General features: G+C 63.8%; 1 protein-coding gene across 8 annotated transcripts; it reads right to left on the bottom strand.

Moving 5' to 3' along the window:
- Positions 1–6,210: 6,210 nt before the first annotated feature.
- Positions 6,211–19,491, bottom strand: LAD1 (ladinin 1). 8 transcript variants are annotated; one of them, XM_082450031.1, is made up of 10 exons: positions 19,192–19,490; positions 12,411–12,548; positions 10,479–11,289; positions 9,936–10,040; positions 9,121–9,164; positions 7,935–8,007; positions 7,710–7,847; positions 7,347–7,433; positions 7,007–7,108; positions 6,211–6,715 (listed from the first exon to the last, which is right to left on the bottom strand). In XM_082450031.1, the coding sequence occupies exons 1-10, from the start codon at positions 19,227–19,229 to the stop codon at positions 6,710–6,712; spliced, it is 1,542 nt and encodes a 513-aa protein (XP_082306157.1). In that variant the 5' UTR covers positions 19,230–19,490; the 3' UTR covers positions 6,211–6,709. The 8 variants fall into 8 exon arrangements, with proteins under 8 accessions (XP_082306157.1, XP_082306160.1, XP_082306156.1 ...); XM_082450034.1 differs by having other exon boundaries at positions 19,322–19,490; XM_082450030.1 differs by lacking the exon at positions 19,192–19,490 and adding an exon at positions 17,522–17,853.
- Positions 19,492–20,560: the final 1,069 nt, after the last annotated feature.

The following is a 20,560-nucleotide window of genomic DNA, read 5'->3' as shown; positions in this document are numbered from 1 at the left end:
CGATTGTGGTTCTAGAACTGCTCAGTATCTCTGGTGGTGGATCCTCGGGCCTGCACAGGCTAAAACGGAAGAGAATTTCACACTCACACTCACACACACCCACAAAGTTGAAGCAGAGCGGGGAATCCGAGTAAGATCACGGATGGAGCTTCTACGTCCCGGCTGTGATTTGGACCTGGTTGTGCAAGTGTTACCGCGGGGGACACTGGGCAGTGTGTGTGGTTCTACATCATTTCTCACAGCAGTGTGTTTATCTACACCGGCTCAGTAAAAAGTCCAACTCAATGGAGCTTCTCTGGGGAAGCTCTCATCTTGAGATTCTCCCCCCACTGCACTAGGAACAGAAAATCAAGACTCTCCTGTCAGCTGAGCATTGGGGCAAGTCTTCCCAAAGCGCAGACAGAGTGCCCTCATCCTGGCTGCCCGGCCCAGAGGTCTGTGAGGACCAGGCTGACACCGAGGAAAGCGTTTTACTGTCACTTCCCTGCAATGACGGGGAGAAGCCAAGGTGGGGGGGTGGAGGCTGCCCGCACGGGACTGGGGGGCTGATCTGGCTTTGAACGCTGGCTCTATCTCACATTTGCCTGTGACCTTGGAAAGGTCGTTGACCTCCCTACACCTCAGTTCCCTCTTCTCCGAAGGGGTGATGCGAGGCTGCTCCTGACTCTGCCCCACTGGCACCCGGCGCTGCAGCCACCAACTTCCGACTCAGCCTGCGGTGACAGTGGCACGGAGAGCGGCGGTCACGCCCGCATCCCCTGTCCCCGCACACCCCACTGTCCTGGCCGAGACCCACCCCAGGCACCCATCTGCGGACACGCAGTGAGCCGCAACTCTGGCGGGTGGCGTGATGTCCACCGCAAGGCAGCCCCTCTGAGGCCGAGAAGTTCTGAAGGAGCCTCTGCCCTGCGGCCCCTCTGGCGGAACACCTCCTCAGACCCAGCACCGCCACAGCCTCGGACTGGCTGCTCTTCTGAACCTGCCTCAGTTCGTCCAGTCCTGCTGGGTCAGGGCGAGTGCTGCAGCGAGCCAGACCCCTCGCCAGCCCCCCTCGCTGGAGTCGGTGGGGCAGTGAGGGTGGGGCCAGGCACAGGGAGCTTTGGACAGAAGCTTCCTCCCCCAGGTGAGGGTGGCAGTGGGTGAGAAGAAGAGATGTCAGATGTGTAGGGTGTCCTGAGAAGACACACCCCAGAGGGTCTTCAAATGGGGCCTTGCGGGGAGAGTGGCAGGGGAAGAGCCCCCAGCCCAGAGTGGGTGGGGGTCTGGCAGAGGAAGCAGTGCCTGGAGCCCCAGGGAAGTAGCCAGAACTGGTGGCCCGAGAACTGGGGAGCCCCTCCCTGAACCCCGGGCGGAGTCTGTCACCTCGGCGCAGGGGAGGCCTCCCAGGGAAGGTGCGTGGCCAGACTGGGGCTTGGGGTCTCTCTCTGCTCTCCCGCCCGCCCTCCCACGGGCTCAGAGCCATCGGGCACAGCCCCAGAGACCGCCCCCTGCTCCTTTGAGTGCCGTCCAAGCTCCTAAAAATAGCCTGCCGACCATGGGGAGGGGAGGGCTTTCAGCAGAGAGGACGCAGCCAAGACAATTGTTCAGGGGACTGGTGACAGGAAGGCGATGGGCCTGGGCGGGGCTCCAGCTTGGAGGCAGTCGAGAACCAGGCAGGCGAGGTACCAGAATGCCCACGCCCGGGCCCCCACCTGCCACCGCAGACTGATTTCTAGCCCATCTCCCTCACAGCCAAGAGAGTGGGGTCACATTTCTTGGGGAGTAAAGCAAAAACGACAGAAGGCAGAGAGAATGCTGGCCATGCGGTCAAAAGAGCTGGGTTTAAAACCCAGTTTTTGCTGTGTGACCTTAGTTAAGTCACTTAACCTCTCTGGGCCTCAGTTAACCTGTCTATAAAACAGAGGAATGGGGGTCCCATCCCTCAGCCCTTGTCCCCAGCATTCAACTGGAATCTTCCTAAGCCTGCAGCTGTTAGCCCACCGGCAGAGCTAGGCCAGGGTACGGGGGGAGTGGGAGGGGCAGTGGGCAACTTGATCCTCTCAGATTCCTCTTCTGCCCCTAGAGAAGGAGGCCTTGCCCTATAAGACCCGGGTCAGGGGAGGAATTCAGGAGGTCAGGTGCTTCCCAGCTGCATGAGGACAGGAATGTGCTTTGAAATTCCCCGCGCTCCAGGCGGTCCCTTTCCCAGTCTGTCCTCAGCCTGCCCAGGAGAAGAGGGAATGGTTCTCCCTCCGGAGCTTAGAGCAAGCGCTCTCCCCGGGGGTGTATGGAGGTGGATGGGGCAAGGGTCACACTCGCAGGGACCCTGGGGTGGGGGGCAGCTGGACTCAGGGTTAACCCTCTAACCCAGTGAGCTGGGTTCACCCCCCATGAAGGGGTCTCCCAAGGGGGTCTCTTCCCATTGCTCAACCTGTGCCCTGCCTGGGGAGGGGTGCAGTCCTGGGTCTGGGAGGTCAGATGAACCCCGTGTCTGCCTGGAGGGGCCTCCAGGGGTCCCTGCTGCCTCAGGACAGTGTCTGAATTCCGGGAAAAGAGAATTCGGCCGCAAGGACTGTTCTGACTGATGCGAACAAGGCCCCACTCTGCTCTCTGGGGATCGAGAGGGACCCCTTCCCTGGGAAGGCTCAGGGGCCCTCTGCCTGGAGGGGGAGCCCCGTGGGTTGGAGCATCATGTACTTAGAGGCCTGGCAATTATCTACCCCTCCTACCGATGAGGAAGCTGAGGCCGGGGGAAGGAAAGCCGCTCACCCAAGACTTTCCAGCAAAACCACCCTTCGGTGACAGATCCCAGACTCAAACCCAAGCCTCCAACCTCTCGCTGAGGGCCAGTTAAACTAGTCTCAGGGTCCTGTCCCTGCAACACCTCCTCGGAAGCACCCGAGGGAACGGGGCCTCCCCCAGCTCTGACACCCTCTCAGAGAGGACCCGGGGACTCAGGACAGAAGGGCCAAGCCACAGGACACCCCTCCGCTCTCCAGAGTCTGCCCGAGCCTTACCCAGAGCAGGAGCTGCCGAAGACCGGTCCTGCGGCGTCTGCGCGGCCTCGCAGGGTCTGGGCGAGGGCAGGGGATGGAGAGGGCTTTAAGCAGACACGCGGTCGGCCCGGGAGCCAAGCCCCGCGGTGGAGGAATGTGCGGCAGGAGACAGCCTGGGGGGCAGGGGGGGGGCGGCGGGGGCAGGGGGAGCGGGGCTGCTGGCTGCTATTTTGGCAGGTGCCAGGGACAGGGCTGAGGGAACATGCACCCCAGGCCATATAAGCCCATGTGGTCGTCCAGCTGCTCAGATAAGCTATTTAAAACCAGGACAGATAGGCAGGGGACAGGAGGGAGAAGGCATGTAACACAAACCAGCTGTCCCTCCTGAGAATCCCAGTAAAGTGGACGCCAGCGGCGGGGTGGCAGGCTGGGGGCAGGGCCGGGGGCACAAGGCACTTTGTCAGTCTCCAGGCGGGGGTCTCGGGAGCAGAAGCAGGGCTTATCTGCAGCTCGACTGAAGTAATGCTGTGGATGAGGACGGCTTCCAGGCTACTGGCTGCTTCTGGCAGGATGAGCAGCCTTGTGGGGGAGGCAGGCTCTGCTGGCCTCAGTGAGCACATCTGCAGAGTGGGTCTTCTCCTTGACCCCCCCCAAGCCACGTGGCAAGCCCTCCTTACTGGGCAGGGATTAAACCCAATACAGGAGGTCAGATTCAAGGTCGCACATCCAGCCACGAATGAGGGTTCTCCTCAAAGAGGCAGCTGGTTGAGTGAAGGGGCAGGGAAGACGGTTGACGTTCACGCCACTACGGCTTTAAAGTTAGGCAACACGGGACCATGATCTGCTAAACCCACTAGATTACAAGGTCCGTGAGGCCAGCGCCCGGGGCTTTGGTGTTTGCGTGCACGTATGCGGCTGCCTTGGGAGCCACATGCCGCGTCCACCGCCGACGCCCTTGAAAGGGTCCTCCACGTGCCCCTCACCCACTCTGCTATCAGACTTGCCCCGTCACTCAGCTGCCACTGTCCTGCCATGGTCCCCGGTGGCCTCTGAGCCCAGTGGTCTGATTCCCCACCTCCAGGCTCAATCCCTGCCATGTGGCCCTTTACACTGCCAGCAGATCCGGGGCGGGGCAGGCTGAAGCCACATGCCTGCTGCCGGCTTCCCGGGGAACAGGGACGAACAGTGAGCAGCCAAGCTGTCGGGAAAGAGGGGGGGTGCCCCACCACCCGCTCTCCTGGTGCAGCCCACCAGGACCTAGCCTTGCCTTGTGTCCTGGCCTGGAACCTCCTGGAATTTAGGAATCGCTTTTCCTAAATCCTCCCTTAACTTGAGCTACTTCAGTGGGTTCCTCGTAAGCTCAACAATCCTTCAGATGGGACGTAATTTGCTTGCACGGATGCCTGGGACAGAGATCTGGCCACCTGAATCCCCACGGGGAAAACCTGGTAGGTTCTTGGCATCCGTGGACTAACTGCGTGAGGCTCTCAGTAAGTGTCCTAAGGTGGGAATTTGAGTCGGACCGTGGGCGGCAGTCACTCAGCTGGCGAGTCTAGCCACCCTCCAGCCACCACATCTGAGCTGCCGTGGACGCCCCGTCCTTGCAAACAGATGTAACGTCACCTCCTCGTGCTGATGGTAGAGGGGAAGGAAGAGGAAACAGATGGTGCTTGGCCAGAATTTTACTGGAAGAAGCAGATGCTGGCATGGTGCTTGAACATTTGCAGGAGGAGAGGCTGCTTGTGAGGTCCCGGGTCTCCGGGCAGGAAGGCAGGCAGGCAGGGCCCGGAGTGTGGGTGGGAGGGTGGGGGGCTGTTCTGTCCCTGGAGGGAGTGGGATGTCACCTCCTCGAGGGGCCTCCCCCGACCTTGTCACCCAGTCACCCCCAGGCTGCACGCTCTGTCCTCACACCGTCACCAGCTGAGGTCATCCTGGGCGTGCATCCATCTCCCAGTTTACAGACCATCCCCCGATAAGGGGGCGTGCAGGGCCCTCGTGTGTGGGATGCATGACTGCAAGGGGGCAGGAGTCATGGGGTGCTGTCCCCACACCCTGCCCAGCAGTCAGCCCTTGATGGGCACCCCAGTGCATGGGTTGCAGGCACCAAGGGCTCCACCCCCGAGGGCAACAGCTTCCGACACCCAGATCCCCAGGACCAAGCGGAGCCCCTCGGCCCGCTCTCGGGTCCCCACGCTGGAGGGAGGGTTACAGAGGACAGTTGTGCTGGACAAATTCACCTGCTGGGACCTTCCCAAGTTTAGAATGGGAGCATTCAAAACCCTGCAGGTCGCCTGTTTGAACCCCGAGTTCCTGGCAGGGCCTGCGTCTCCGGGCAGTGTTTGCCCCGCCCCCGGCTTCGTTCTGGGATTCGAGTTGGTAGCGGGTGTGGGTGTCCCAGGCAGGCCCTCCAGGTCCTGCTGCCCCCCTGCTCCGGGCAGGCACAGGGCCGGCCACAGGAAGCCCACCAGCGGGAGACGGGCCAGCCTGGGGTCACGGACGGGGCCCCGAGGGCCTCCAGTGCCCTGGACCCCAGGATGCAAGATAGGAACCTCACTCGGGATCACAGAGGCTGGCCAAGGCTGGCCGCGTCTGCCCCACAGGCTCGGGGGCCTGCTGACCCTTCCAGCTGTGAACTGAGGAGCCCTGCGGTTTCCCAGGTGGGCCTGGGCCGGGCGTAGAGGGGCGTGGGCCCTGCGCCCGTGTTCCCGCAGCTGGCTCCGGGGCACTTGGGAACAGAGTTCTAATTTAGTTCTAACGATTAAAAGAAAATACATACGCGTGTGTGTGTATACGTACACACACACACACATGTACGCACACGTACGCTTGTGCACACACGTACCTGCACACGTCTACCTTTATCACTACAGCACAAAGGGCTCTGACAGGCACCAGACTTTCTGAGTTTGCTTTGTCCTAGATTCTCAGCTGGCCCAGTGTCCGCCAAGCCCACAGGGGCCATGAGGTTAGAGGAACAGAGGACCAGGATTTGGGGATCGTGTGTGTTGGGATGTGACAGCAGGCCTGGCACTGTTTGTGGCAGTTCTGCCCCCCTCAAGTCACCATGCTAGACAACTGGGTAGCAACCCCCTTAAACGTGAGGGCAAGTGATGACCGCCTCCCCCCTGCACGCCCGCAGCCAAAACAGCCCTCCCTGCACGCTGCAGACGGTCCCCATTAACAGCAAAGCCTCCAGGAAGGAAGCGTTTTTAAAGTATTATCAGTCACTTACACCTGAGAGTGAATGAGTTTATCAGCTCTTTCCTGAGAACAGGGGGAGGGGAGACAGGACTTGGCCAGAGCAGCAGGTGGGGACGTGAGGGAGAACACAGCAGGGGACGGGGCCAAGGAAGACAGTGCGACTCTTCCAGCCTGGCCGAAGCGGGTGGCCCGGCCTCTGAGAGGTACACGGAGACACCTGCTGGCTCAGACCAGGCGGGGACCCTGGGCTTCTTGCAGGACGGCGCCCCTGACCCTGGAAGGGAGCAGCTGTCTCTGGACAGGACCCCGAGGCCTGAGGTGCGGACGGGAGTCGTGCTGTGCCCAGGCTGGCGCTGGGGCCCAGGATCCGCTGTGCCCACAGCAGGACAAGGGGCCAGGCACACCTGCCCCGGAGGCTGGGCAGGGAAGGAGCTGGCTGAGTCCCCCTGACGTTCCTGGTCCCAGGTCCGAGGCAGAAAGGGAGCGGGGTGATGAGACAGAGGTGTGCCTGCTGGGCCTCGGGACAAGGGTCCTCACACCTACGGGGCAAAGGGCCATTAGAACAAGACGGGTTCCTCGGGCTGGACAGCAGGGCGCCCCTTGCCCCAAGCCCCGCGCCCACACTGGGCCAGAGGCCCCAGGTCTGCTGGTTGAGGGGGCTAGGGGCTTGCACAGCTGTGGGGAAGCGAAGCCAGCGGAGGGCGCAGCCGGCGTTCCCCAGGTTGGGTCCACCCGGCCTGAGAACCGGGCTGTGCCAACACAGGCCAGTCGGTGTGCGCGACGTTGGGCGTGTGGCGTCTCCGCAGGGCAGCCCCCCCCGCCCCCCTCACCTCGGCACCCAGGGAGGGGTCCGCTTTCTTCCTCCACTGGATCCTCCTGGCGGCCGCCGACTCCTTCTGCCCCTCCTGGTTGCGGGCATCCTTCTGCACTTCCTGGTTGCGGCATCAGGGTGGAGACCAGAGGCTCAGGCTTACGGCACAGGGGTCCCCAGACCCCTCCCCTCCCGAGGGAGGACCCCAGACCCTCCTCCTCTCTGCCTTCTGACCCGCAGGCTTATCCACGACCGTTCCCACGCCCAGAATATCGCCACTACTTTTGGGGCTGCCCCTCCTCTGACAGGTCACTCTGCCACGAGGGGCCCGTGGTGAGACCGCGGGAGGGCCGGGGTACCTGTGGGTCCTGATCTCCCGACTCCTGGGTCCTGCTGATCCACAGGTTGAGCCTCGATGTCACAACCCCCGAGAGCCGCAAGTTCTCCTGAAAAGAGAGCTTCCGTCTCGGGGTCTGGTGGGCATCTCCAGAGGCCTGTACCTGGCCCACACCCATCCAGCCCAGGGCGCCAGACCCGCCCCCCCTCACTGGGGCTGTGCGCACAGCCAGGGGGACGGGGGCTCAGGAGCAGGAGTGGCAGGGAACCCAAGTCAGAGGCAGGTTCTCCCAAACTGACGCACGAAGGCACAGAGCTGTCTGGCACTGCCTAGGCCAGGGGCCGGGGTTTGCAGACACCCAGCCTCATCGGCCTGAGCCACTCACCTTCCGGCTGGAGGCTGGTCCTTCTCGGCCCTGACCCACCAGCTCCTTCTCAAAGAGGTGGCGCTTGCTGGCGACGTCCACGGGAGCCACCAAGAACTCAGGGCGGGAGGGGCCCGGAGACCTGACTGACTCTGATCTCTGGGAGCAGAGAGCACAAGCCGCTGAGCCTTGAGGGTGGGCGCCGACCACGCCCACCACGCAAGGCAGGTACCCAGCCCCGCCCACCTGTACGGCTGTGTGGTATCTCTCCAGCTTCTGGCCCAGCGTGAACGAGCTGGCCGGGAGCCTCGTGCTGGTGCTGCAGGATGGGGAGGCAGGGCGAGGCAAGAAGGCAGGTGAGACCCCCGCCCCAAGGGAGACCAGGCCTGCGCCCACACCCCCAGCGCTTCGGCAAAGAGAACGTGGCCTCAGTCACCGAGGGAGACCATAACGACCTGGCCAAGGTGACGATCTACAGACTCCGGGGGGCTCCCCTGTCCTCCCTAGAAACAGTCCCTTCAGCAGGACCCCAGCCACCAGGCCGCCCCACCCCCGACCAACCCCATCCTGTCCTCAGGCCACCGGACAGCGTACAAGACTCATGACCTGGTCCTGCCTGCCCTCCTGACACCAGTGTCCCCCCGCCCCTTCCTCCCCACGCTGAGGAGCCGGCCAGCCGGACGCCGTGTGTGTCACACTCCATGCCCTTCCCCATGCTGTCCCCTCGATTCAAAGCTTCCTTCCGCTTGGAAAGCTCCCTCTAGTTCACGTTCTTTCAGATGCCAATCGCTCTGGGACCGAGTCCCCAGCTCCCGAGGGCCGAGCTCCCGCAGTCACGAGGGGCTCCAGCCCTCACTTCCCATTCCCATCCCGGCACCTCCGTGCTGTGGGGCTCTTGCACACTTCATGTCTGACGTGAGCTGCTCGAGGGCAGCGGCGTGTCTCATCCACCTTGTACCCCAGCGCCCATCCCCACCCCCAGGCCTCGCCCAGCACTGCTGCCCTAGAGATAGTTTGGGGGCAGACGGATGCAATGCATGTGCATGAAATTCCCAACGCATGAGCACAGCTGCTCCTCAGACCCCATTTGTTGTTGTTGTTTTTTAAAAAAACACACAGTCCTCCAGCTGCTTGCATGGACGCTGTGGGCAGAGGTGGGGGTGGGGGGGAGGTGGAAGCGCTCGTCAAGCATGCAGAGTCCCGGGCGCCCGCGCCCCGCCTGCTGAAGCGGCTGCGTCCCCTTCCTGCACTGGTCAGTCTCCCTCCGCACCCCTGCGCCTCAGGACAGCCCCGCCCAAGCCCCGCCTCCTCCAAGCAGCTCCCCGCATCCGTCCCCTTGTGCCACATCTCGGGCCTCAGCCCCTCCTGCTAACGCTGCAGCACAAGCAGGACGGGAGCAGACGGGAGCGGACAGAGCCCCCGGGCCCCTGACCTGCGGGTTAAGGCTGCCTCTGAGTGCTCTCTCCGGGCGCTCATCTGAAACGAGAAGGAAGGTGCCCGTGAGTGGGGTCAGCCGCGGCCTCCTCAAGGGAGGGCTCAGCTGTCAGAACACGTCCCCCTCCAGGGGCCTCCCACCCACCTCTGCTCAACCCCCAATCCAACCCCCATTAAAGGGTCTGGGACACGGCCCCAGCCACCAGGCCGGGTCAGCAGCCCCTCCTTGACGCCCCCAGGTCTTCTTGGGGCAGCTGCAACCACCTGCTTCCTGCCTGCTTCCCCACCGGCCCGAGCCCTGCGGGGCAGGGACAGGCACCGGCCGGCAGCAGGTCTCCTGCCTCTCCCCAGGGCCTGGCACAGCGCACGGTCAGTCAAAAAGTGAGTGAGTGACCCAGTAAACAGAGGAACCAGGGGTAAGTTCTGGCGTAAAGCGAGAGGACCAGCCCCGGTCCACGTGATTTGTACTCCTGGGGCAAGGCAGGGTGGCAGGCACCGGGACAGCCCATGGCTCCCACCCACCTCCCCTCCTGGAGGAGAGGCTCTCCTCGCAGTCCGCCCGCGCCGCCCTCCTGCAGGCTAGCTGGGCCCATCACCTGGGGCTGCTGGGTCTCGTCCACACCCGCCTCCAGCCATAAACCGGTGCTTCACTTGATCCAACCCCATCTGCTCTCGGCCACCCTCGGGCATCCAAAAGCCCTATGTCTGCGCACAACGTCCCTGGTGTCTAACCCAGGGCCCTGGGCTGTAACGGGGGCTGCTTTCCGCGGCATGCCCTCCAGACGATGGGAGGCAAAGGGACCCGGGCCTCACCCGGAAGGAGATGGTCCTGGGGCTGGAGCGCTTCAGGGAGCTGCTGTAGGTGGCCTGGGTGGGCGAGAGTGTGTCCGCCTCGTCCTCCTTGCTGGGGATTTTCATCTGGATGGAGCAGGGGGAGTATCACATGGAAGGCCAGGGTACCCCGAGCCCAAGCTGCCACAGGGGTGCCGCTGGCCTGGCTCATCCCAGGAGCTGCAGCGGGAAGCAGACAGCAAGACAGTCCTGTGCCTCCTGCCCCTCTGCTGTGGGGACGGCGGACACAGTCCCGGGGCCAGGCCATCAGGCAGGGCTTTCCAGGGGGACTTCTAGAAGGATCTGAGGCTTCCCAAGGGTCCACGAGGGCCTGCAGTCTGGGCCCTGGCTGAGGATGTGGTACGGGGTACCAGGTGCTCCCCGCCACGCAGCTGACGCCCCCGCCCCGGGTCCGCTATCCTGACAGTGGTGGAGCAGGTAGGGAGAGAAGAAGCAGCCAAGGCCGGCCTAGAGGCAGAAGGACAGGACGAGAAGGGAGGGCGGGAGGGCAGGGGCACCGCCAACCTGGAGAGTGATGGGTGGGAGGCGGCAAGTCACAGCCGGACGCTCTGACCCCTGCTCCCGCAGCCCCGCTGAGGACGGGGGCTCCTGCTCGGGGCCGGCCCTCCCCTGCCCCTTGCGGGTGGACGGGCTCTCCACAGAAGCTGGCCGCTCCTGGGCCTGGGGCTGCCCTGGGGCCGCCGCCCTCACTGGGGCCAGCTGCGTCTCAGGGGCCGGGCTCTTCTCAAAGACTGCTGCTTTCTCACACGTCAGTCTCTTTTCTGAGTCCGACGTCTTCCCTGGGGACGGCAGCTTCTCCAAGACACTTGTTTTTTCCAGAACCAACCTCTTTCCCGAGATGGTTCTTTTCTCCAACACTGCGATCTTCTGGGACACAGGCACTTTCTCAGGGCTGGGGTTCTTCTCGGAGGCGGAGATTTCCTTGGAGTCCAGGCTCTTTTCGGGCGCTAATGTCTTCTCTGGGGCAGAGGGCTTCTCTGAGCCCCCCTTCCTGCTGCATCCCGGCTCCCTGCCCGCCAAGCTCTCCTCCTCCCGGACCCAGGAGCTCCGCTGCTCCCGGCTCAGTCTCCGGCGAGGCAGCAGCTTCAGCTCCTTCTCGGGCACCAGGGGCGGCTGCCTGGCCTGCCCGGTGCCCACGCCGTCCTCCTCCTCTGCCTCCACCTGCTCCCGGACGGGGGCCTGTGCGACCTCCACCTCCCGCTGCCTCTGCCTCCGCTCCTGCCGTGCCCTGAGGATGGCCCACACGTCCTCGTCCTCGCCTCTGGAGTCTAGGGGTGGTCGGGGGGGGACCTCCATCTCCTCCACGCTCGGCAGTCTGAGTCGAAAGACGGGAGATGGGGCGGGAGACAGAGTCAGAGGCCGGCAGAGGTGGGAGAGACCCTGGGGTGCCCCCCGACCCAGTGAAGATGCCTCTGGGGCCACGCGGGAGGGGCGAGGAAGGAAGGCCGTGGCCCCCCCTGGAACCACCATCGCTTAAATCAGGATCCCTTTTATCTGCTTTACACATCGGGCTTCTAAGGTATCCTCTGAACAAAGCACATGATGCTTTTAAAAGAAATGCATAAACCCCTGAAAGGTGCAACCATTCCACGCTCAGCCCCGATCAACAAACACCTCCTCTGCGCCAGGCCCCACCCCTTGCGGCTTAGATCAGGACCAGAGACAGCCAGGGAGCAGGCACAGGTCACACAGCTCATGGGCGGTGGGGCTGGGAGTAGAACCCAGGCCTCTGACGCTCCTCCCGCCCCGTCAGCCACAGGGGTGCAGCTCAGGATGCACACCTTGTGGTCCCTCCTCTGGGGGACCCAGGGGAACAGGGGCACCATGAGAGGCCCTCAGGAGACTCTGCCGTCCCCACCACCTGCCCGCCATGCGACTTGGGGCAGGTTAATTCACCGTCTGAGCCTGTTTCCCAGCCTGCAAGCCCGGCTTGTTCGGAGGCGAGAGGAGACTCATGCCAGGAGCGGGCGCCGTCCTGACAGACAGGAGCGTCTGGTGAACACGGCCCTTCTCTGCCTTCGCCTCTCGACCCTCAGATCTGGTGGCCACACCGGCCCCCGCGCTCCTCCGGTCAGAGGCGGACCACGGAGGGTCCGGGTTAGAGGGAGGCAGCCGGGGTGAATGGAGAGAGTTGGCCCCGGGGCCTGACAGGCGTGGACGACACCCGTGGCCCCCGCTCCCCAGGTGGACAACCTGTGTGCTCTCTGACCAGCTCCTGCACCTGTGAGACGGGTTAGGACCCTCTCTCTCAGGAGCCAGGAAGGACTGAGTTACGCTCACGAAATGTCCAGCACAGGCTGCGCGTCTCACGAGCACTGGCCACACGGGCCGTCCCGATGAGGGTGGGACCCACAGGAGTTCAGCCCGGTTCCCCAGCCAGGGGCAGCCGGTCCGTCCGTCACCTGGGACCGGGGTACCGCCTCCCCACCCCCGCACCTCTCTGGGGCCGCCGGGTCTCCGTCCCGGGCTGGCCGGGCCACCTCGTCGTCCGCGGTGGAGCTCAGGCTCCGGTGTCGCCGCCGCCGTTCTCGCTCCTGCTCCGCCTCATCCTCCAGGGTCCACTGCCTGGCCAGGCTGGCGGGGGACAGGGGTCAGTGCAGCCCACACGGCCCGCCACCCCGGCCTGCGCGGCCGACACCTCCAGGGGGACGCTGGGCTGGACTCCGCCCTGGACCCCCGAGTGGGATGGGGGCCCATACTCCGGGGTGCCCAGGGACGCGGGAGGGCAGGTGCAGCTCTGCCTGCAGGAGGTGGGTGAACCTGACAAGCTTCCCTCTCTCTCTGGTCTGGGGACTTAGATAACATCCCTGAGTGGACAATCACAGAGAAACGTCCTCAGCGACACCGCTCCCCGTGGGACTTCTCAGCTCTCCAGAGGGGGAGACTCGCCACTGAGACCAATGACAGCCGGAGAGGGCCCAGCATCACTCCCTTCAGCCCCCAGGAGCCCCGTCAGCCTCTTTGGCTCCCGAGAACCAGCTCTCAGGTGCCGGGAGCAGGGGCCACACCTGCTTTTGCTTCCTGCTCCCACCACCCTGCACCACAGGGCCTACCGGCCACTCTCACAGCCACCCACCCCCGCCTTCAATCACGCGGCCATCCAACCTCTTGTCCCTGCAAACAGCCCTCCCCCATCGCCTCCACCGCCCTGCCCACCCGTCATCCTTATGCACCTACCCCCCCAACCCACCCCCATCCTCCATCCCAACCAAAGAGCAAATATCCCTGAAGAACTGTGCTGGGCCAGCGCCCCGTCGGAAACTGCGGGTTCACAGACCAGGGCAGGGCCCCTGCCTCGGAGACACCTGCCAAACAGTGAGAAAGACAAGTGTGTCCACCAGTGTCTCTGCACAGGGAGGGAAAGGTTACTGGGGCTGGAGCATCAGGAGAGGCCCCGGAAGAGCCTGAACGTGGGCTGAATCTCAGGCAGGGGGACAGGCCAGGGCCGGGAGAAACCCGAGGTCCAGGCAGAGGGGAGGGACGAGCCAGCCTGGAGGTCAGAGGTGGGGGCTTGCAGGGGAGGGAGGCCGTGCTTCACCCGGAGCCGCAGGAGAAGCTTAGGCCGTGAGGGCTGGGAGTGGCCTCCCAGTGCTGTCTGGGGCCCAGATCAGACGGGCCTCTGCTTGGTCCTCCTGCCCGCGGGCAGGTCCCTTCCTTGCCTCCTCCGTCTTCCTCCCTAAGAGGAAGAGGAGCATCCACACGGCCCTGACCTTTTTTCCAAGTCCAGCATCACACCTGCTGATCTGATCGTCACTAAACTCACATGTTTTGAGCACGGTCTACAGGCAGGCAGGTTCCGGGGACTGGGAAGGAGCCCGACGGGGTTCTGCCCTTTGCGGCGCGTGCCAGGTGGGGGAGTCAGACAGGGAGCAAGGAGCCCGCACGTGAACAAAACGTCAGGAAGAGACGGAGGAGAGAAGGCGCCTGGAGGGGAGAGGGCCCCAAGGACCAGCGGGGCTGGGTCTGGTGGCAGCGTTCCGGGGGGAGGGGGCAGCACAGCTCAGGTCTCCGCCGGCTGAGCTCAGGGGAGGGGAGACAGGGCAGAAGGCCCGCGGACGGGGGAGAGCGTGGGTTTATTCCAGGGTGTGGGAAGACACTGGATAGTTTCACACCGAGCGGGGCATGGTAAGACTCATTATGGTCACTATTTTAAACCTCTCCGGCTGCTGTATGGCGACAGGACTGCAGAAGGCGGAGGAGAGGGACTGGGCCGGGGGTGGGGTGAGGGGGCCCTTGCCAGGGCGCGAGCTACAGTGACGTGACCTGGGGTGGTGACAGTGAGATGGGAAAAGTGATGGATTCGGGACACATTTTGAAGACAGAGCCAGCTGGGTTTGCTGATGGGCTGGATGGGGATGAGGGGCGAGGAAAGGAGAAAAATCAAGGAAAACTAGATTTTCTGGCCTGAGCAGTTCCTGGCGCTGCTCTTAGAAGGATGGGGACCATCAGGGAGGAAGGGGTTTGGTGAGATGTCCGCGGCAGCGGGAGAGGAGGGAGCAAAGGAGGAAACCCGGGAGGAGTCGCCCTGGAGGAGGAGCCAGCCCTGTCCACACTGCCGGAAAGGCAAGACCACCAGGAGGCAGTGTTGAGCACAGAGGCTTCCGGACCCTTAGAAAGAGCCCGACTGGAAAGTAAGGGGAGAAGGGGACCCGAGAAAGAGGAGCTGGTGACGGCTGGCAACTCTGCTGAGAAGGTTTAACGAAAAGAAAAGCCACCAAGATGAGACAGTACCTGGAGGATGACGTGGATGCAAAGATTGCTGTCTTGATTGAGGTGTAATTTACATACAATAAACACACAGATCTTAAGTCATGTTTTCTTTTTAAAGATGGGCAAATGAGGCAGAGCGGAGAGGGTAGGAAAGGTTTGAAAAGAAAGTGCAAAGAAGTTGCCCTGCAGGGAGAGAAAAGACCACAGGACGAGCCGCATCCACCACGGCGCCCGGAACGCACAAGTGCCACCAATGTGGAACCAAGTGTAAGTGTCAACTTCACTTGGGAAGAAGAGAGGGCAGGGCGCTCCTCCTCCCTGGGGAGGGGGGCGGGTTCACCAGATCTCTGCCTTGATAAGCAAGAGCACAAAGAGGGAGCAAATCCTAGGCCCAGGCAACCTTCCAGAACCTCCCAAGTCTGATGTCATGGTAGCTCTTGGTGAAAACCTTAGTTCCTCCTGCTTGTCAGGTCTGTACTCCACCTGCGTGGGGATGGGGCAGGGCTCCATCTAGGACCCACGGCCTTGACCACGGGGTTTAAACCAGATTCCCCGGGGCCTCCGTGATCATTCATTCACTCACTCACTCACTCACTCCACGGGAACCCATGGCTCCCTCCGGCCAGGCCCCAATGCCCCACCCCTTCCTCGCTGCCCGGGTCCAGATGAGAAAGGCCCACTTCAGCTCGCTTTCCTCTGGACCCACCTAACTGAGTGCACAGTTTGGGGTCAGCTGTGCCCTGCAAGGCTGAGGGACCCCCCCCCACCCCGAGGGAGACCGGCCCACCGAGCGGGGGCTCCTCCCCCGACAGGCGCGGCTGGGCTGGAGCCCCCAGGATTCCCTGGGCCTGAGCAAGCCCGTTCCCACACAGGCCGCTCAGCCCTCAGGGGAGCCATCGGTTTGTCTGTGGGACCTGGGACAAGTCGGTGTGCGATCTGTCAGAGCCCGGTCTCGGGAAGTGACTCACCCCAGGCAGGTCCTCGCCCTGAGGGTCCCGGGGCCCGAGCCGCCCGAGGCGGGGCGGCCCAGGCGTCCTCGAGTGATCCCCAGCTTTGCCCCAAGACCCCGCCGCTCACCCACGTGACGTGGTCACCCCTCACCCCTACCCCAGGAGAAACGTTATCTCCACCAAGCAAAGAGCTCCTCGTCTAAAGAGGAGAAAATGGGGAGGAGAGGGCAGGAGGGGTGAAGGCCAGGCTTCTGGGCGGCTCCGCAGGAGCCCCAGGAATAAACAAACGGTAACTAAGGGCCTGCATTCAGGAGCACACAAGTATTTGTTGACTACGGTGACTAATGAATCAATAAATAAAGGAATAAAGGCAGAAGTGAGCGCTCTGACATGTGCTTAGACAACACCGGGCGCTGGTCCCAGCGGCTCACAGATACCTCTGACAAGAGGCCCCCGACAGCCCTGAGGGACGGGGGGGGTCACCCCCATTCTGCAGGTGAGGACTCTGGGGCTCGTGGAGGTCAATAACATTCCCAGGACAGGAGAGCTAGTAAAAGAAGGAACCAAGCTTCCAGCACAGGCCAGCCTCTTAACCACAAGGCTAAATGCCAGGAAGGATGCCCTGCCACCTTCTCGGGAGCCCAGCAGCTGAAGAGTCAGAGGGAGGAAGGGGAGTCTGGGAGGGCCTCGGAAGGTGTGGGACTCTCCAGCCCAGCACAGGCCTGAGCTCGTGGCGCAGCCTGGGGAAGCAGGTTTGGGGAAACCCAGCAGCCAACACGCTGCCCTCTCGAGCGCCAGGGCCAGGCCAGGGTGGACCATGTAGGTCCCACACCCCAGGGAGTCCCAGCCACTGTCACCAGCTGATGCTGCAGCCCTGAGCAGCCACCCCGCCACCCCCTCCCTCTCAACAACCCTTTCCTCCACCTCCTGGCCCTCCTCTGGGGACACATACATCCCTCTCTTTGCCTCCAGGTAGGACTGCTAGCCTCCCTACTCCTGACCTCACCAGCTCCATTCTTAGGGGAAGGGACCTCTTTTTCCCTTAAATAGTTATGGAAGACCTCCTGCCCTGCTGCTCAGGGCAGAGCTGGTTCTGCTCCCTCCCAAGGGCCATTCACCTGAGGTCTATCCTCCCACTGAGCAGCAGCTGAGTGCAGGGGTGTAAGTGCTGGCCGGTTTACCAGGAGAACCCTTCTTTCCCCAATTGAATCGCACATAGGAGCCCATTATACGACAGATCAAGGCTCAGCTGCCCTGGTTAAAGCAGGGGAAGGGTGTGAAGGCTGCCCCAGAGCATTCTGTGGAACCCTGGGGCTCAAAGAGCAAGGATTTGCAGAACTTGGAAGGAGAAAAGCGAGCTCAGGCCTGGCACTGGGCTGAGAGACGCAGCTCTGATTAGTCGCGTGACCTTGGGCCAGTCTGCAGCCCCTGAGGGGGGACAGGCCTTCCACACGACGAGGGGCCACGGCGGGTGGTCAGTGAGGTCCCTTCTAGCCCTGCTGGTCTAGGGAGAGGTGTCAGGGAGAACCAAGCAGCTCGGGAGGTGGCAGGGCTGCTCAAGACCCAGGCAGGGAAATGATTAACCCCCGGCTGCTCCAGATCCACCCCTCACCCCCTGCGGACGAGCCCGCCCAGCCTCACCCTCACCAGGCCAGCCCAGGGAGGAGAGGGCAAGGCTGCTGACCAGGGCACCCGGCCAGCCAGCTCACCACTGCCCTGCCCCAGGGCTAGAGCGTCTGAATTTCTACTCGCCAAGGACGGGCGGCAGGCTGGCTCTCAGCTGCCCACCTGGGCCCTGTCTGGGGCCACGCTCCTCGCACCCTCCTCAGCGCCACCCCCAAGCCCGACCCCGGGAGGGCCTGGGAGGCTCCGTTGACAGTGACTCACGGCCCTTCCCTCCTGCCAGCTGAGGCTTGTTCGCCAGGGAGCAGGGCGGGAGGGTCCTCGGCTCCAGCTGCCTCACGGGGTGAGTGTTGGCCACAGCTGTGTCTGCCCACAGGGCTGGGTAGGGCCAGGGGGCGGGGCAGGGCTGGTCCCCGGGGCTTCCCGCTGCCTGGCAATCGCCCCCCCCCAGTCCCCCCTGCAGCCACGGGAGACTGGGGCCATCTGAGCAGAGGACCAGCTAAGACCAGACCCTGCTCGCACTTTAAAAGTTCCAGCGCCCCACTGCCACCTGGCACACACCCTGACACACATCCGGGCATGTCTCAGACACAAAGTCACACACATCCCAGCAGACCGGGGCTCCTGACTCAGCCATGTCTGCTTTGTATTTTTAGCCCAACGCCCTGCGCTGTGGTCTTCAACGGACATCCGAATGGACTCGCACTCCCAAGGCCCAAACTCAGCAACGTCAGAACCTACGATCCACCCAGACGTGTCGCACTACACACCCCAACACACACAGGCCCCACCTGGAAGCAGACACACTCCCACGTCAGCGCCGGCACCGTGACCCACACGCAGAGTCCGAGACCTTGACCCCCAGCTCCACCCTCAGTACAGACCCTCCCTGGGTGTGTCCAGCCTCTGAGGCGGCCGGGCCCCTGTCCAGGGCACCGAGCTCCTCCTTTCTTGGGGCGTATCCTTCCCCTCTCTAGACCCCGCGGGCCCCTCTGCAGCAGGGTGACCGGGCAACTGTGCTTCAGAGCAGTGAGGTCTGAGGGTCTGGGAGGCCCCCGGCCCTGGAGAAGCTCTGGAGCCCTTGGGAAGTGGGTGGGGAGAGCCAGAGGCCTTGCTGGGGAAGGCCTGGGAGGGGCTGCTCCACGCCCGTAAAGGCAGCCTGGGCCTCAACCCACACGCCCACCTGGGAGGGGTCAGCTTCTACCCGCTAGAACCTTCCGGGCTCCGATCCATCTACTACGTGGGCCTCAGTCTCCTGAGGGGGCAGTGGGGCGGGGGGGAAATCGCAGGTGAAGATGCTCATGGAAGCACCTCTGGGGGGAGGTGCAGGGTGGCCCCAAGGAGTTCAGGGGTCACCAACCACTTGAGGGGTGTTGCCTTCTGGACACCTCCCCCCCCCCGGCTTCTCTGACCCTGACAGGATGTCCCGCAGGCAGGGATAAGACACCCAGTGCCCAGACCCTTGGAAGGACAAGCTCACAAATAAAGGCTGAAGCACAGAGGGGGGCAGAAACTATCGTGAGGTCACCCAGCCCAGACACCACCCCAAAACGCCACACTCAGAACCTCAGCCTCATCAGTGGGAGGGGATCTGTCCCCACGCCCGGTGCTATTCACCAACGCTCCAAGGTGGTGCTGCCCCGCTCCTGGCACTGCGCCCCCTCCTCCTCCCCGGGAGGGGCCCCTCAAACTCTCTACAGAGAAACGCGGGCCGTCAGGGGGGCTTCTCGGGAAATGAGGCTGGGCCATAACTCCAGAACGCCTCCCCAATCCCCCGAACCGGCCTCTAGGGGCCGACAGCCACCCCAGGCACCCTGCTTGTGCCTCAGCCCCCAGGGGAGGAAGGAGGCGGTGGGGGAGCCGGAACACCTGCGAGCTGCCAGGTGTGGCCCCGACTCTGTCGCCCCCAGGAGCGGCCAGGCCCCCGGGCTCACCTGGACAGCGCGGCCCAGTTCTTCCTGCTGACTGACATGCCGCCGGAGCCCGCGCGCCTGCCGCGTGCGTCGTGTCCGCTCGGCGCCGCCCCGCGCGCACCCCGCCCGCCGCCGGCGCAGGTAGGCTCACCTGGCCTCTTATCCCCCCGGCCTGCGTCCCGCGCAGCCGCGCGCCGCCTGCTGCCCCGATTGGCCTGTGGGTAGGCGCGTCGCAGAAGGAGCCGCCCCGGTCCCCGCCCCGGCCGCCCGGCCGCGCGCCCAGGACGGGCCGCCGCACCGATGCACGGACGGACGGGCGGACGGGTGGACGAGAGCCCGGGCCGCGCGGGGCGGGGCGGGGGTGGGAACTTCCTGCTCGGGACCTGTCCGACCAGCCCGCCCGGCCGCCCCCTCCCGCAAGTGCCGCGGCCCGGGGCCGAAGCCCGGGGACGGGCCCGCTCTCCGCCCGCCAACCGGGTCGGCCCCGAGAATCCCAGACGGGGGGCGGGCGGGCAGGTGGGAGGCGGCGCGCGTCTGGGGTCTGGAGAGCCCTCCCGGCTCTGCGCTCCGGCCCGCCGCACCGAGACCCCGGGAGAGCACGGGGCGCGCTTCCTCTGCGCCGCGCGCAAAACTGCAGGCACGCCCGGTGCAAAGCCCACCCCTCCCGAAAGGAGAGCCTGGGTTCCATTCTGCACACCCTGGAGTGCCTCCGGCTCTGAAAAAGCCAAGACGTCGGAGGCCGTCTCCTCGCAGGCTGGTCTGGACTTTGGGCTGGAGGGGCTGGGTGTGGAACCAGGAGGGGGAAGCTCGGCTTTCCCCGGAAGGGAGCAGTGGACAGGGAACTAGCACGGGAGTTTTGGAGCAAGTGAGGCACCACCTGGCTCCCTTTAAGTGCTCATCCGGCTGCCACGCGCCGCCCGCCCGGGAGCCGGCCTCAGGGAGACCAGGGATGGTCAGTCCCCAAGTCGCAGTCTTATCTTCCCAACGCATCAGAACTGGTGCAGCCCCAGGCACCAGCAGGAGAAGAGGAGCCGGAACTGACAGCGTCTGTCCTGCTGGGTCTCGCTGGCCAGCCTGGCCTCCCTGTGGCACTGATCCAGGGCTGGTGGTCTCTACAATACCCTCCAGCTCTGAGATCTCCCAGTAGAGGGCAAGCCAGCCGCTAAGCAGAAGCTGGGACACACACGCACAGCTAACCTGCTAAGGCATCTCCTTCCCCAAATGCCCCCTCCTCCAGGGAGCCTTCCTTCTAGGCCAAAGGAGGTGAGGAGTGAGGTTCAAGGAATGAGAGCTGGGAGCCTGGAGACGGGGCTTTGGGCTCTGGCATGTATGAAACACGTGACGTGGGGCAAATCTCCTGTTTCCTCATATGTGTAGTGGGAAGAATGAT

This window comes from Balaenoptera physalus (assembly GCF_965194825.1).
Source record: "Balaenoptera physalus genome assembly, chromosome: 1".
NCBI lineage: Eukaryota > Metazoa > Chordata > Mammalia > Artiodactyla > Balaenopteridae > Balaenoptera > Balaenoptera physalus.
Note: the sequence above shows the minus strand (reverse complement) of the source record. Positions and strands in the feature narration are given on the sequence as shown.